The sequence below is a fragment of the Triticum urartu genome, chromosome 3A (genome assembly GCF_056163025.1).
Source record: "Triticum urartu cultivar PI428250 chromosome 3A, HENAU_Tu73, whole genome shotgun sequence".
Lineage (NCBI taxonomy): Eukaryota > Viridiplantae > Streptophyta > Magnoliopsida > Poales > Poaceae > Triticum > Triticum urartu.
In genome coordinates this window covers 426,824,962-426,837,073 of record NC_141875.1, presented here as the reverse complement: position 1 = coordinate 426,837,073, position 12,112 = coordinate 426,824,962, and the positions used below count along the sequence as shown (strand labels likewise).

Below are 12,112 nucleotides of genomic sequence, written 5' to 3'. Positions count from 1 at the left end.
GGAATAGGCTTGCGCTTGGAGCCTATCTTCGCCAGATCATCGGCTGCTTGATTCTTGACTCGGGGTATGTGGTGGAGCTCTAACCCCTCAAACTTATTTTCCAACTTTCTCACTCCATTACAATAGCCAGTCATGGCTGGGCTCCTGATGTCCCATTCCTTCATCACTTGATTGACCACTAAATCTGAGTCGCCATAAACCATTAGGCGACGGACGCCGAGTGAAATGGCCATACGCAACCCGTACAGAAGTGCCTCATATTCAGCTTCATTGTTGGAGGAATCAAAGTGAATCTGGAGAACATAACTGAGTTTTTCGCCTCGCGGGGATACCAGGACTACTCCAGCATCAGAACCATTCAACATCTTGGACCCATCAAAGAGCATAGTCCAATGTTCCGGGTGAATCTGAGTCAGTTGTTGCTGCTCACTCCACTCGGCGAGGAAATCTGCTATTGCTTGGGATTGGATTTCTTTCTTTGCCTTAAACTTGATATCCAACGGAAGGAGTTCAATCGCCCACTTTGCCACTCGACTAGTTGCATCTCTGTTGTTCAGAATTTCTGACAATGGAGCATCACTGACGACTGAAACCGAGTGATATGAAATGTAGTGTGCAACTTTCTTTGTCGTCAAAGAAATTCCATAAACAAGCTTCTGATATTGTGGATATCTCTTCTTGGAAGGAGTAAAGACTTTAGAAATACAGTACACTAGGCCCTGAACTTTGTAGGCTTTGCCTTCTTCTTCCCGCTCGACTGTGAGCACTGTACCGACAACTTGTCTAGTGGCTGCAATATAAAGCAATAAAGGCTCTTTGCTGATTGGGGCAGCAAGCACCGGCTGGGTGGAAAGCAGGGCTTTGAGTTCTACAAACGCTGCGTCAGCTTCAGGAGTCCACTCGGACTTGTCAGACTTCTACATCAGTCGGTAAAGAGGTAATGCCTTTTCACCGAGACGAGAAATGAATCGGCTCAATGCAGCCAAACAACCAGTAAGCTTCTGAACATCATGCACACACACGGGGCGTCTCATTCGGAGTATGGCACCAACTTTCTCTGGATTTGCATCGATCCCTCGTTCGGAAATAAGGAAACCGAGTAACTTTCCACCTGGGACTCCGAATGTGCACTTCGATAGATTAAGCTTGATATCATATCTTCTCAGATTGGCAAAGGTTTCGGCGAGGTCAGTCAGTAGGTCGGAACCTTTACATGACTTGACCACGATGTCATCCATGTATGCTTCCACATTCCGACTGATTTGAGTGAGCAGGCACTTCTGAATCTTGCGCATGAATGTGGCACCAGCATTCTTGAGACCAAAGGGCATGGTAACATAGCAAAAGCACCCGAATGGGGTGATAAAAGTTGTTTTTATTTCATCGGGTCCATACAGTAAGATTTGATGGTACCTGGAATAAACATCCAAAAAGAACAAACATTCACATCCTGCAGTTGAGTCGACAATTTGATCGATGCGGGGCAGAGGGAAATGATCTTTTAGGCAGGCCTGATTGATATGCTTGAAGTCGATGCACACTACTAGAATCAACGATTTTACCTAGGGCCAAATTCTTGGCCTAGAGCTCATTGATCTCCTCAAGGGAAACAATAGCCATGAACAGTACACCCTAGGGAAGGGAAATTCCTGTGTGATTTTTCATTGGAAAAAAAGGTAGCCACGGCCTCCCGCTCATTTCTCATTGTCCGCGCGCTTTCTTTGGGTGGCCTGCGCCATATTTCGTCATGGACCCACTGCCCAGTGAGAAAGATGTGGACGCGTGTATTTAGGTCACCTTCCTCATCTCCGTCCGCCGACCCAAAAATCCACCTTCTCCTCTGTTCTCCTTCTCTCCCAAGCCGCCCCATGCCGATTCAGCCCCAACCTGCAGCCTCCTTCTCTCCGTAGCCGCCCCATGCCGATTCAGCCCCAACCTGCAGCATGCAAGGAGCAAGGGGGAACTAGATCGGCCCCAACAGGGCAAGATCCCCGTGCACCAGATCTATCATCCCCATCATGGGAGCAGCCATGGCCTCCCTGAATCCTTTTGTCCATCCAAAGGATCTGCGCCGACGAGCACAGGGCGAGGTCCTGGTGCACCGGATCCGTCGCCCCCCACTACTGGAGGAGCCATGGCATCCCGTTCGCCGTGCGTTCTGCCCTTCTCCAAGAATGGATCTACGCCGACGACCCCATACTGCCCAAGGTCCATTCTCCCACCATGCTTCCGCCACTATCAAGGTCCTCCATCTCCCCTTCTGGTTGGAACCAATCTTGTAATACAATATTCTCTAGATGCTATTAATTTTCTTATCATTTGATTTGTGACTGCTCATTGCATCAGGACATTAGTTTATATGTAACATGAGTCATTGATACTCACTGTAAAAATCTCTAGGTAAATATTTGTGTGATGATCTTATTCAGTTAATTCCCTCGCTCGCTAGCCCTCGTTCGGACTAGACTCTGTTCTGCAATATATCTTCGTATGTCATAATGATATAAACACGAGCTACATAATTTAGGCATTTGGCATTATAATTAAATGGTATTTCGGCAGTTCAACATGTTAGAAATTGGGTGGTTTATTATTCTAACCACAATAAAATTATATATGGTTGATTGACTGCATCATAACATGACATAGTTATGTGATAATAGTAACTTAGCAAGTGGGGTGACATTCATGTTCCTGCACTGTTTTCTCAATTGTGATTTTCATTTGAGAAGGCAAAGAGAGGTTTGACAGGAGTGTTCTTACTTCTGTCATTCTATGAAGTCAATCGTTGCATGAATTCTGGTTTTTTGTTGTAGCCTTTAGGTTAGATTTTTATTTGGTAGGCATATCACCTGATTGGCAGCGAGCTGCATCCATCAATAAAAGAATAGATGATATTTGAGTCTGTTAAGAAATTGCCCCCATTAAGTTGAGATCAATCAAGTTAGTTACTAGGGACCTGGAGGTCGTGCAAGACAGATCCATCTCTCATGCATGTGAAATCTGGACATGCATCCTTCAGTTCATCATATACTAGTTTAAATATGGGATTCATCCTAAATGTCCTCATATCCCACTCTTTTATTTCATGAAACTGAGAGATGTGCATCTACGCAATATATTTGCTCAGCTCATCATGGTCTCAACTAAGTCGTGAAGCTGCTTATTTGACCAATTGACCAACATGTAGATCTTGGCGCATGACAGAGTTACCGTGTGGTGTGACCGGGGCTTCTTCCACTATGACCCCTCCTGCCCTGCCTCTTCGGTGGCCCCGATTCTTCTTCCACTCTGGGATAGCTCGTGGTAAGCCACTGGTTCTCTCCTCTGCCCTCTCTCTCTCACACGCACCCACGCATACACACACACACACACACACACACGTGCGTGCACGCACACACACACATGACCTGCGTGTCCATGGCCATAGAGCTGTGGAATTTTTTATTCTGGCCATCGTGCCTTGTTCTTGGTTTCGTCATACCTCATTCATCATATAACGTCAAACATATTCTGTTTTTCATCAACAATATTGTTTTAGTGCTTGTTTCAGGGTTATGTGAAGGTACTTCTGTATAAATTTAGACATCATGGAGTTTACTACACTATCATTGTTCATGTTCTTGGCCTTGGTCACCATAAATATTGTCCTGTCGATGTTATTTAGCTCCAGCCATTGTAGCATCAAAGCGTTTGTTAGACTTAATTTCTATTTGTTTGTTAGACTTCATTTAGTTTAAGGGAGCTGGTTCAGGCAATTAACACATGCGACTACGATATGTCTGCGAGTGGACGTTATTCCAAGAGATCAAAGCGTCTGTTAGACTTAATTTCTGTTCGTTTCGGGCTATGCATTGTCCCAGACTTTGTAATAAGGTAGCTAACGCCCTTGCGTCGTTCGGTGCAAAGATGGATGTTGATCCCCAAGCCCTTTGGCCAGGAGGTGCTCCTACTTTCGTACAGGACTTGGTGCCCAGCGATTATGCTGTGCATTTTGTCTAATGGAATAAAAATGAGTTCCAAGTAAAAAACAACCATTGTAGCATCAAACACCTCCTATAGGAATATTCAGCATGCCCAAGCAATACTTTACATATTTGTGTGCATCTACTGGTTATATTCCTTGACTGTGTCCTTCTGCATTCACAATAAGTTCTTAAATCTGCATCAAGTTGGTTGCTTTGTGTGTTCACTGATATAATATTATCTGCCTAGTCGGAGGATTCCAATTTTCTCACACTCTGCATTCTTATACATCTTACTGTTAACCATGTAGATGCAGTATGCTGATAGCTCAAGTAGGTTTTCTAATTTCGCAAAACAAAAACAAACAAACTAGGTTGTCTAATTACTTGTAAAGCTAACAAACGACAATGATGTCTCGTGAAGCTTCAGATTTCTCATATACGTTCAAGTAAAATGCTGATGTTGGGTTTGTCCTTGTGCAGGATATGGTACATCATCATCACCGATGAAGAGGAGAAGGGGTTTATCGTGTCAGGAAAGGTGTGTGGTGGTAGGCTTGGTCTCCGGCCTCGGCATCTTTCGTTGGCCCCGGTGCCGTGCGGCTGAGGCGGTGTTGTTTGGCATCAGCTACAAAATAGCCATGGTGAGCTCCTCTCCATCGTCTGCTAATTCATGTAATCACATGATGTTCAAGATTCTCTTATGTATGGTTTTAGACATTTAGAAGTGGGGTTCAGTGAGGCTAAAAAACATTCAATTATTTGTACGTGCCAATTCAAGTAACTGCTTTTTTGAGATGGCTGTGATGTTCTTTTTCTTTTTGACCTGTTGTTTTTTTGCACCTTTGATGATCTTTTACATCTATAGTGGTTTATGCACTGTAATGGTTAATTGACTGCAACATAACATAATGTAGTTGTATTATAAAAGTAACTTAGCAAGTGGGATACCATACATGTTCCTGCATTGTTTGTCAAGTGTGGTTTTTATTTCAGAAGGCAACAAAGAGGCATGACAAGCATGCTTTGCTGCAAAAGTTCAAAAATTGTGTCTTCTTCATGCGATTAAACTTAGAAATTGAGAGGCTATTTTCTGGACACATGCAGTTTCATTTTGAGCTTGGTTGACTTTCGAGAGGTTTGAAAACATGCGTTGTAACTCAGATAGATCATATAGCACTGTACTTATTTTCTGGTATTTTGTATAAACAGATAAATATTTTGTTCTTATTTTCAGTTATTTACAGGTTATTGCCGACATGAGGTCTATATGTCCATGATTGTTGTGCTACTGTTAATATGATGCAGATTTTTGTGTTCTTACGTAAGCTGCCTATTTTTTATATTTTATCTAAGTGCCGAACTTGTGATTCTTATGCTCAGCCTCATATTTTGTGAGCCAGATGTTCCTCTTTAAGACCTGGATGGGCAACCTGTTGCAAGTGCTCAAGGGGTGTTCAGAGCATATACTTCTCAAGGCCAACATTGTGATGCATGTGTAGTTAGTTTAGAAGTGTTTTGGTATAGCAACACGAGCTGATATGTAGTTTGGTCTGTAGTTCATTGTATATGCAAGTCGAATTATCCTGACCATTTTATGAAACTTAATCTAGCTTTTTATTGGATTGCTGGGTGGTATGAATATGTTGTATGATGAATAATTTTGAATTATGGTTGGTATAAATCCAAATTTGGCATGTGTTACTAGGGCAATATGGCAAATATTTATAATTCAAATTGCTGCTATATATCAAAATAGGGCCCCATAAGCTTTCCCTAGGGCAATATGACCCTAGGGATATGTACTTTCCACGTTGGCAAAGCTGACCCAGTGTATACTTTCCCTAGAGCATGTGCCCCTAGGTAAAGTGTACTTCCCCTAGGGCTGGTGGAAAACGGTAGGGAAAGCCCTCTTTCCCGTCTATACTTCACCTAGTTAGTGCCCTTAGGTAATGCCTTTACCTAGAGTTTTTGGGCTTTCACCTAGGGTATTCTGCCCTAGGTAAAATTGTTGATTCTAGTAGTGGCACATGCGAAGTGAATCGTCTTTCTTGGGAACCATGACAACATTGACGAGCCACTCGGAGTAGTATATCTCGCAGATGAACTCAGCTGCTAGAAGTCGAGCCACCTCTTCACCAATTGCCTTCCTCTTCTCCACGGCGGACCAACGGAGATGCTCTTTGACAGGTTTTGCTTTCGGGTCGACTCACAAACGGTGCTTAGCCAGTCCCCTGGGTACACCCGGCATGTCAGAAGGCTTCCATACAAATATGTCCCAGTTCTCACGGAGGAACTGGATGAATGCTTCTTCCTATTTGCTATTGAGTGTTGTTGAAATATGAGTCAAAGCAGCATTGGGATCGGTCGGGTGAATGTGAACTTGCTTTGTTTCGCCAGACGACTGAAATGCAGACTCTGAAGCAGGCTTCTTGGCACGTAACAAATCACTCGGATCTGCATTTTTCTGGTACTCTTGCATCTCGACTGTTGCCATCTGTTCATCGGCAATCTTTGAGCCCTTCTGAAAGGACTCTTCTGCTCTCTGCCGATTCCCGGTAACTGTGATCACACCTCTGGGCCCAGGCATCTTCAACTTCAGGTACACATAACATAGTCGAGCCATGAAACGAGCATATGCAGGTCTGCCCAAAATGGCGTGATAGGCACTGTGAAAGTCCACGACTTCAAATGTCAAATTTTCCTTGCGGTAATTCTTGGAATCATCGAAAACCACATCAAGGGTAATCTAGCCGAGTGAATCGACCTTCTTCCCTGGTATGACTCCGTGGAATCGCATGTTGCTCTCGCTGAGCTTGGACATCGGGATGCCCATCCCTTTGAGGGTCTCGGCGTACAAAATGTTCAAGCCACTGCCACCGTCCATCAAGACCTTGGTCAGTCGAGTACCCTCAACGACTGGGTCGACCACCAGCGCTTGCCGCCCAGGGGTAGCTACATGCGCTGGGTGATCGGACTGGTCGAATGTGATGGGAGTCTTTGCCCACTTCAAATACGTCGTTGTTGAAGGAAATATGCCCTAGAGGAAATAATAAAGTTGTTATTTATATTTCCATATATCATGATAAATGTTTATTATTCATGCTAGAATTGTATTAACCGGAAACTTAGTACATGTGTGAATTCATAGAAAAACTGAGTGTCACTAGTATGCCTCTACTTGACTAGCTCGTTAATCAAATGTGGTTAAGTTTCCTAACCATAGACACGGGTTGTCATTTGATTAACGGGATCACATCATTAGAGAATGATGTGATTGACTTGACCCATCCGTTAGCTTAGCACGATGATCGTTTAGTTTGTTGCTATTGCTTTCTTCATAACTTATACATGTTCCTATGACTATGGGATTATGCAACTCCCGAATACCGGAGGAACACTTAGCATGCTATCAAACGTCACAACGTAACTGGGTGACTATAAAGATGCTCTACAGGTGTCTCCGATGGTGTTTGTTGAGTTGGCATAGATCGAGATTAGGATTTGTCACTCCATGTATCGAAGAGGTATCTCTGGGCCCTCTCGGTAATGCACATCACTATAAGCCTTGCAAGCAATGTGAGTAATGAGTTAGTTACGGGATGTTGCATTACGGAACAAGTAAAGAGATTTGCCGGTAACGAGATTGAACTAGGTATTGAGATACCGACGATCGAATCTCGGGCAAGTAACATATCGATGACAAAGGGAACAATGTATGTTGTTATGCGGTTTGACCGATAAAGATCTTCATAGAACATGTAGGAACCAATATGAGCATCCAGGTTCCGCTATTGGTTATTGACCGGAGATGAGTCTCGGTCATGTCTACATAGTTCTCGAACTCGTAGGGTCCGCACGCTTAACATTCGGTGACGATCGGTATTATGAGTTTATGTGTTTTGATGTACCGAAGGTAGTTCGGAGTCTCGGATATGATCACGGACATGACGAGGAGTCTCGAAATGGTAGAGACATAAATATTGATATATTGGAAGGCTATGTTTGGACATTGGAATGGTTCAGGGTGAGTTCGGGCATTTACCGGAGTACCGAGGGGGGTTATCGAAACCCCCCGGGGAGTGTATGGGCCTTATTGGGCCTTAGTGGGAGAGTGGAGGAGGCGGCCAAGGTGGAGGGTGCCCCCCCAAGCCTAATCCGAATTGGGTGGGGGCCGGCCCCCTTCCTTCCCTCTCTCTCCCCTTTCCTTTTTCTCCTACTCCAACAAGGGAAGGGGGAATCCTACTCCCACCGGGAGTAGGACTCCCCCACTGGGGCGCGCCATAGAGGGCTGGCCCTCCTCCTCCCCCACTCCTTTATATACGGGGGAGGGAGGCACCCCATAGATACACAAGTTGATTGTTTAGCCGTGTGCGGTGCCCCCTCCACAGATTTCCACCTCGGTCATATCGTTGTAGTGCTTAGGCGAAGCCCTGCGTCGGTAACTTCATCATCACCGTCATCACGCCGTCGTGCTGACGAAACTCTCCCTCGACCTCAGCTGGATCTAGAGTTCGTGGGACGTCACCTAGCTGAATGTGTGCAGATCACGGAGGTGCCGTACCTTCGGTGCTAGGATCGGTCGAATGGTGAAGACGTACGACTTCATCAACCGCGTTGTCATAACGCTTCCGCTTACGGTCTACGAGGGTACGTGGACAACACTGTCCCCTCTCATTGCTATGCATCACCTAGATGGATCTTGCGTGTGCGTAGGAATTTTTTTGAAATTACTGCGTTCCCCAACAGTTGTTGCCGGAGCAACCATGTTCACTTCTCTATTGATGACTTTCAGTCGACTTTTGCTCTCAACATTAGCAAAAATCACTAAAGTGGCATTGACATTGGGCTAACCATCATCCTCCTATTTGTCCTCATCCTTATCAGATTCTTTCTCTTTCTCACTAGGCTGGCCCTCTCGGAACTGCTGGATAAGGAGTCGACACTGTCGAGTGGTATGCTTGGGATAAATCAGGTTTCCCTCTTCATCCTTCTTGGTGTGTACATGACATGGCAAATCTAGCACATCATTTCCCGCTTGATCTCTCACCTTCTTGGGTATCCATGGCCCTTTAGGCTTCCCTTTGAATTTTCCTTGGGTCACAACTGTAGTTTCACCAGGTGCCGCGGGCTCGGCTTTGCACTTATGCTTCCGACTGGAATTTCCTCCTCCGGTGTTCTGGGCGACTGGTCTGTTCTTGCCACTGCAGAGTCGGTCTTCTTCCTCACCGTTAGTGTACCAAGTGGCTATTTCCATAATTCGGGTCAGGGTCATATCTACTGTCCGACCAAATTTCAGGTTGAGCTCTCAGTACCGAATACCCTCCTTGAAGGCGCAAACTGCTTGGTGTGGCGATACATTCTCCACCGTGTGATGCAAAGTGGTCCACCTCTGGATGTAATCTCTCAAGGTTTCATTAGGCTTCTGGACACAATGCTGTAACTCAGTCAGCCCTACCGGTCGCTTGCAAGTGCCCTCAAATGTTCTGACAAACACCCGAGCCAACTCTTCCCAACTGAAGATACTGCCAGGAGCTAACTGATTCAACCAGGCTTTGGCTGAGCCTTCCAACATCAGGGGGAGGTGCTTCATGGCTACATCATCATTACCGTCGCCAATCTACACTGCCACTCGGTAATCTTCTAGCCAAGTATCGGGCTTCGACTCACCGGTGAACTTACTTACTCCAGTCGCCAACCTGAAGTTGGGAGGAATTTCTACGGCTCTAATGGCTCTACTAAAACACTCAAGCCCGAAAACATGCACTCTGCTGCCAGTCGGACGGTCTCTATCTTGTCCTTCTCTGTGGGCTCTATTCCGGTCGACCAGACCCTGTACCAAAACTGACCTTGCATCAAACCCGGGTTCTCTATGGTCAACTAGAAGTCTTCGCTCGTCACCATACGGACGCCTGTCATTGTATTGCCGAGGTGCATACGATCCACCCCTTGGAGGGGGCGTAGGCACTTGACGGCGGTCCTCATAGCTGAACTGATGATCATATTGCTCGTGGTTCCGACCCAGGTACTGCTCTTGATGGTGCCCTCGACAATCATGCCGAAGAGGCGATCTTGGGCTGTGAACCGACTGGACGGTGTCTGCTACCATGGATCTGCTATGGATCATGTTGCGCGACTGGGAAACTGTTGTGTTCTGCTCTCCTACTGCCCGAAGCAGCGCTCAAATCTGCATCAAACCTCTTCCAGCCTCTGATTGGGACGGCTGGATCGACTCTGCTATGCGGGCCACAGCAGTAAGATTCTGAATTGGAGTGCGGTATACCTGAGGTTCAGGCAGGAACAATTTTCGCTATCGCCGACTGGATTCAGGGATCTGTCGTCAAGCACGTTCATCGAGTGAATGCTGAAGGTTCTCCAGCCGCGCGCGCTCAGCCAGAGTGGCCAGACGCGCAACCTCCAAGGCCCAAGCCTCGGAGGTCTCCCCGACGATGGGAGTGTGGAGTGCCTCCATGTTGCGATGATGCAGCTCTTCCCTGTGCTGCGAAGTGAGGGCTTGAGGACGATATTCTTCGTGAAGATGCGACGGATTGCCACCACCGTCGCCGCCGTCACTGCGATGGAAACCAGGCGGGCTGCGTGGCGTGTCAACCATCAGGACTTCTGCCGCAGGGTCGCTGCTGTCGCACTCGGATAGGGTCTCGACGGAACCAGTCGACAGGTCAAACAGCCCGTGGAGAGATTTGTCGGGCTCGATTGCCGCGACTTGAGGGGTGGCCGACTACCGAGCCACCGCGTGCTTTACCCACCGCTGAAGCCGCGATCGACCGGATCGCTTGCGACGACAAGCAGCGGGAAGCGAAGATGTTGCGGGAGCCGACCGATATTCTGGGTCGATGGCTGCCGCAGAAGGACGCCGCGGACGCACGCGCAGAAGTGCGTTGCCTCGCGGACGGGGAGCGTCTCGACGTCGAGGGGGCCTCCTGGAGCCATGCGGAATCGTCGGCGATGAAAACGAGCACGCCGAGACGGATCTCGCGACCCTCAGCCAAACCACCGCCGGAAACCATGATGATGGAGATCGAGAAAATCGTAACCTCATTGGAAGTCACTAAGACACCTGCCCCAGGGTGGGCGCCAATTATCGTGGGAGTAAGTCTGATAGTAGAATAGGGGTACGTAGGAGGAGGCAAGATCCTAGCTACGGTGAGATTGTGCACGCAAGATTTATGAGTTCAGGCCCTTCTCGGAGGAAGTAACAGCCCTACGTCTCGGTGCCCGGAGGCTTGGTCGACTGGATTATGCGTGAAGTTACAGGAGGTGCGAACCCTTGTCCCAGTGGAGGGGGTGGCTTATATAGAGTGCTCCATGACCCCAGTCAGCCCACGTTACAAGGGGTTCAATGTACATTAAGGTGGGACATTACTGGTAACACCAACAATAAAGACACATAAATGACCATTAAGACTACGGAGTGAACGCCTGACCGTTGCCATCCTGAGTGACTTTAGATCTTCTGTACTCCGAGTGGTTCCTGGTGTGGTCAAATGATTATGTCTTGGTCAAATGTAATTGGGTTATCTGAGTGGAATTGTTGGTCGAGTGGGTTGCACTCTGAGGTGATTTCAGTCGGTAGATGCTGCTGCACTTTTGAATGCCTGTGACTCTAGGGCAGTGTCCTTGGGAAGGGTGTCTAGGTCAGGCCTATTACCCTACCCTAGGTACATATCATCGTCAGGTAGGTCGTCTCCTCCTCCTCTGGCGCCACATAGGGGGGCGACAGCGTGTAGTTGGCATCGAGATGGATGGCGGAGCACGTCGTGCTCGATCGCGAACCACATTTCCCAGTTCGGCGAGTCCGCCGCGTAGGCCGGGTAACGACGTTACGCCATCATGAGCTGGGTACGCCACAGGCAGATCTCCTTGGTGCGTGCCCCCGCGAAACGTGGCACCGCGGCACCAGAATGTGGTGGGGTCCAGGTGCCAGTCGTGGCGGAGATTCATGTCGGGGAACATCAGTGGGACGCGGTACTCCGAGTGGTACAACGCGGTGCATGGGGATGACCACGCACTCCCGTGGTCGGCACATGTCCCCCGCTACTGGTACTAGTACCCACCTTGCTGGCCCACGCGAGGAGTTGGCCTAGGTGTCATGCTTCGCCTTCGCCTTCCCCTTCCCGAAGAAGCTA

At 47.5% G+C, this 12,112-nt stretch overlaps 1 protein-coding gene across 3 annotated transcripts; it reads left to right on the top strand.

Moving 5' to 3' along the window:
- Nucleotides 1-1,761: 1,761 nt before the first annotated feature.
- LOC125544069 (uncharacterized) lies at nt 1,762-5,662 on the top strand. Of its 3 annotated transcripts, none has more exons than XM_087547260.1 (4): nt 1,762-2,243; nt 3,191-3,306; nt 4,449-4,609; nt 5,349-5,662. In XM_087547260.1, exons 1-3 carry the CDS (start codon nt 2,019-2,021, stop codon nt 4,570-4,572), a joined length of 465 nt encoding a protein of 154 aa, XP_087403386.1. In that variant the 5' UTR covers nt 1,762-2,018; the 3' UTR covers nt 4,573-4,609; nt 5,349-5,662. The 3 variants fall into 3 exon arrangements, with proteins under 3 accessions (XP_087403386.1, XP_087403385.1, XP_048563577.2); XM_087547259.1 differs by having other exon boundaries at nt 5,213-5,662; XM_048707620.2 differs by having other exon boundaries at nt 1,764-2,243; nt 5,369-5,662.
- Nucleotides 5,663-12,112: the final 6,450 nt, after the last annotated feature.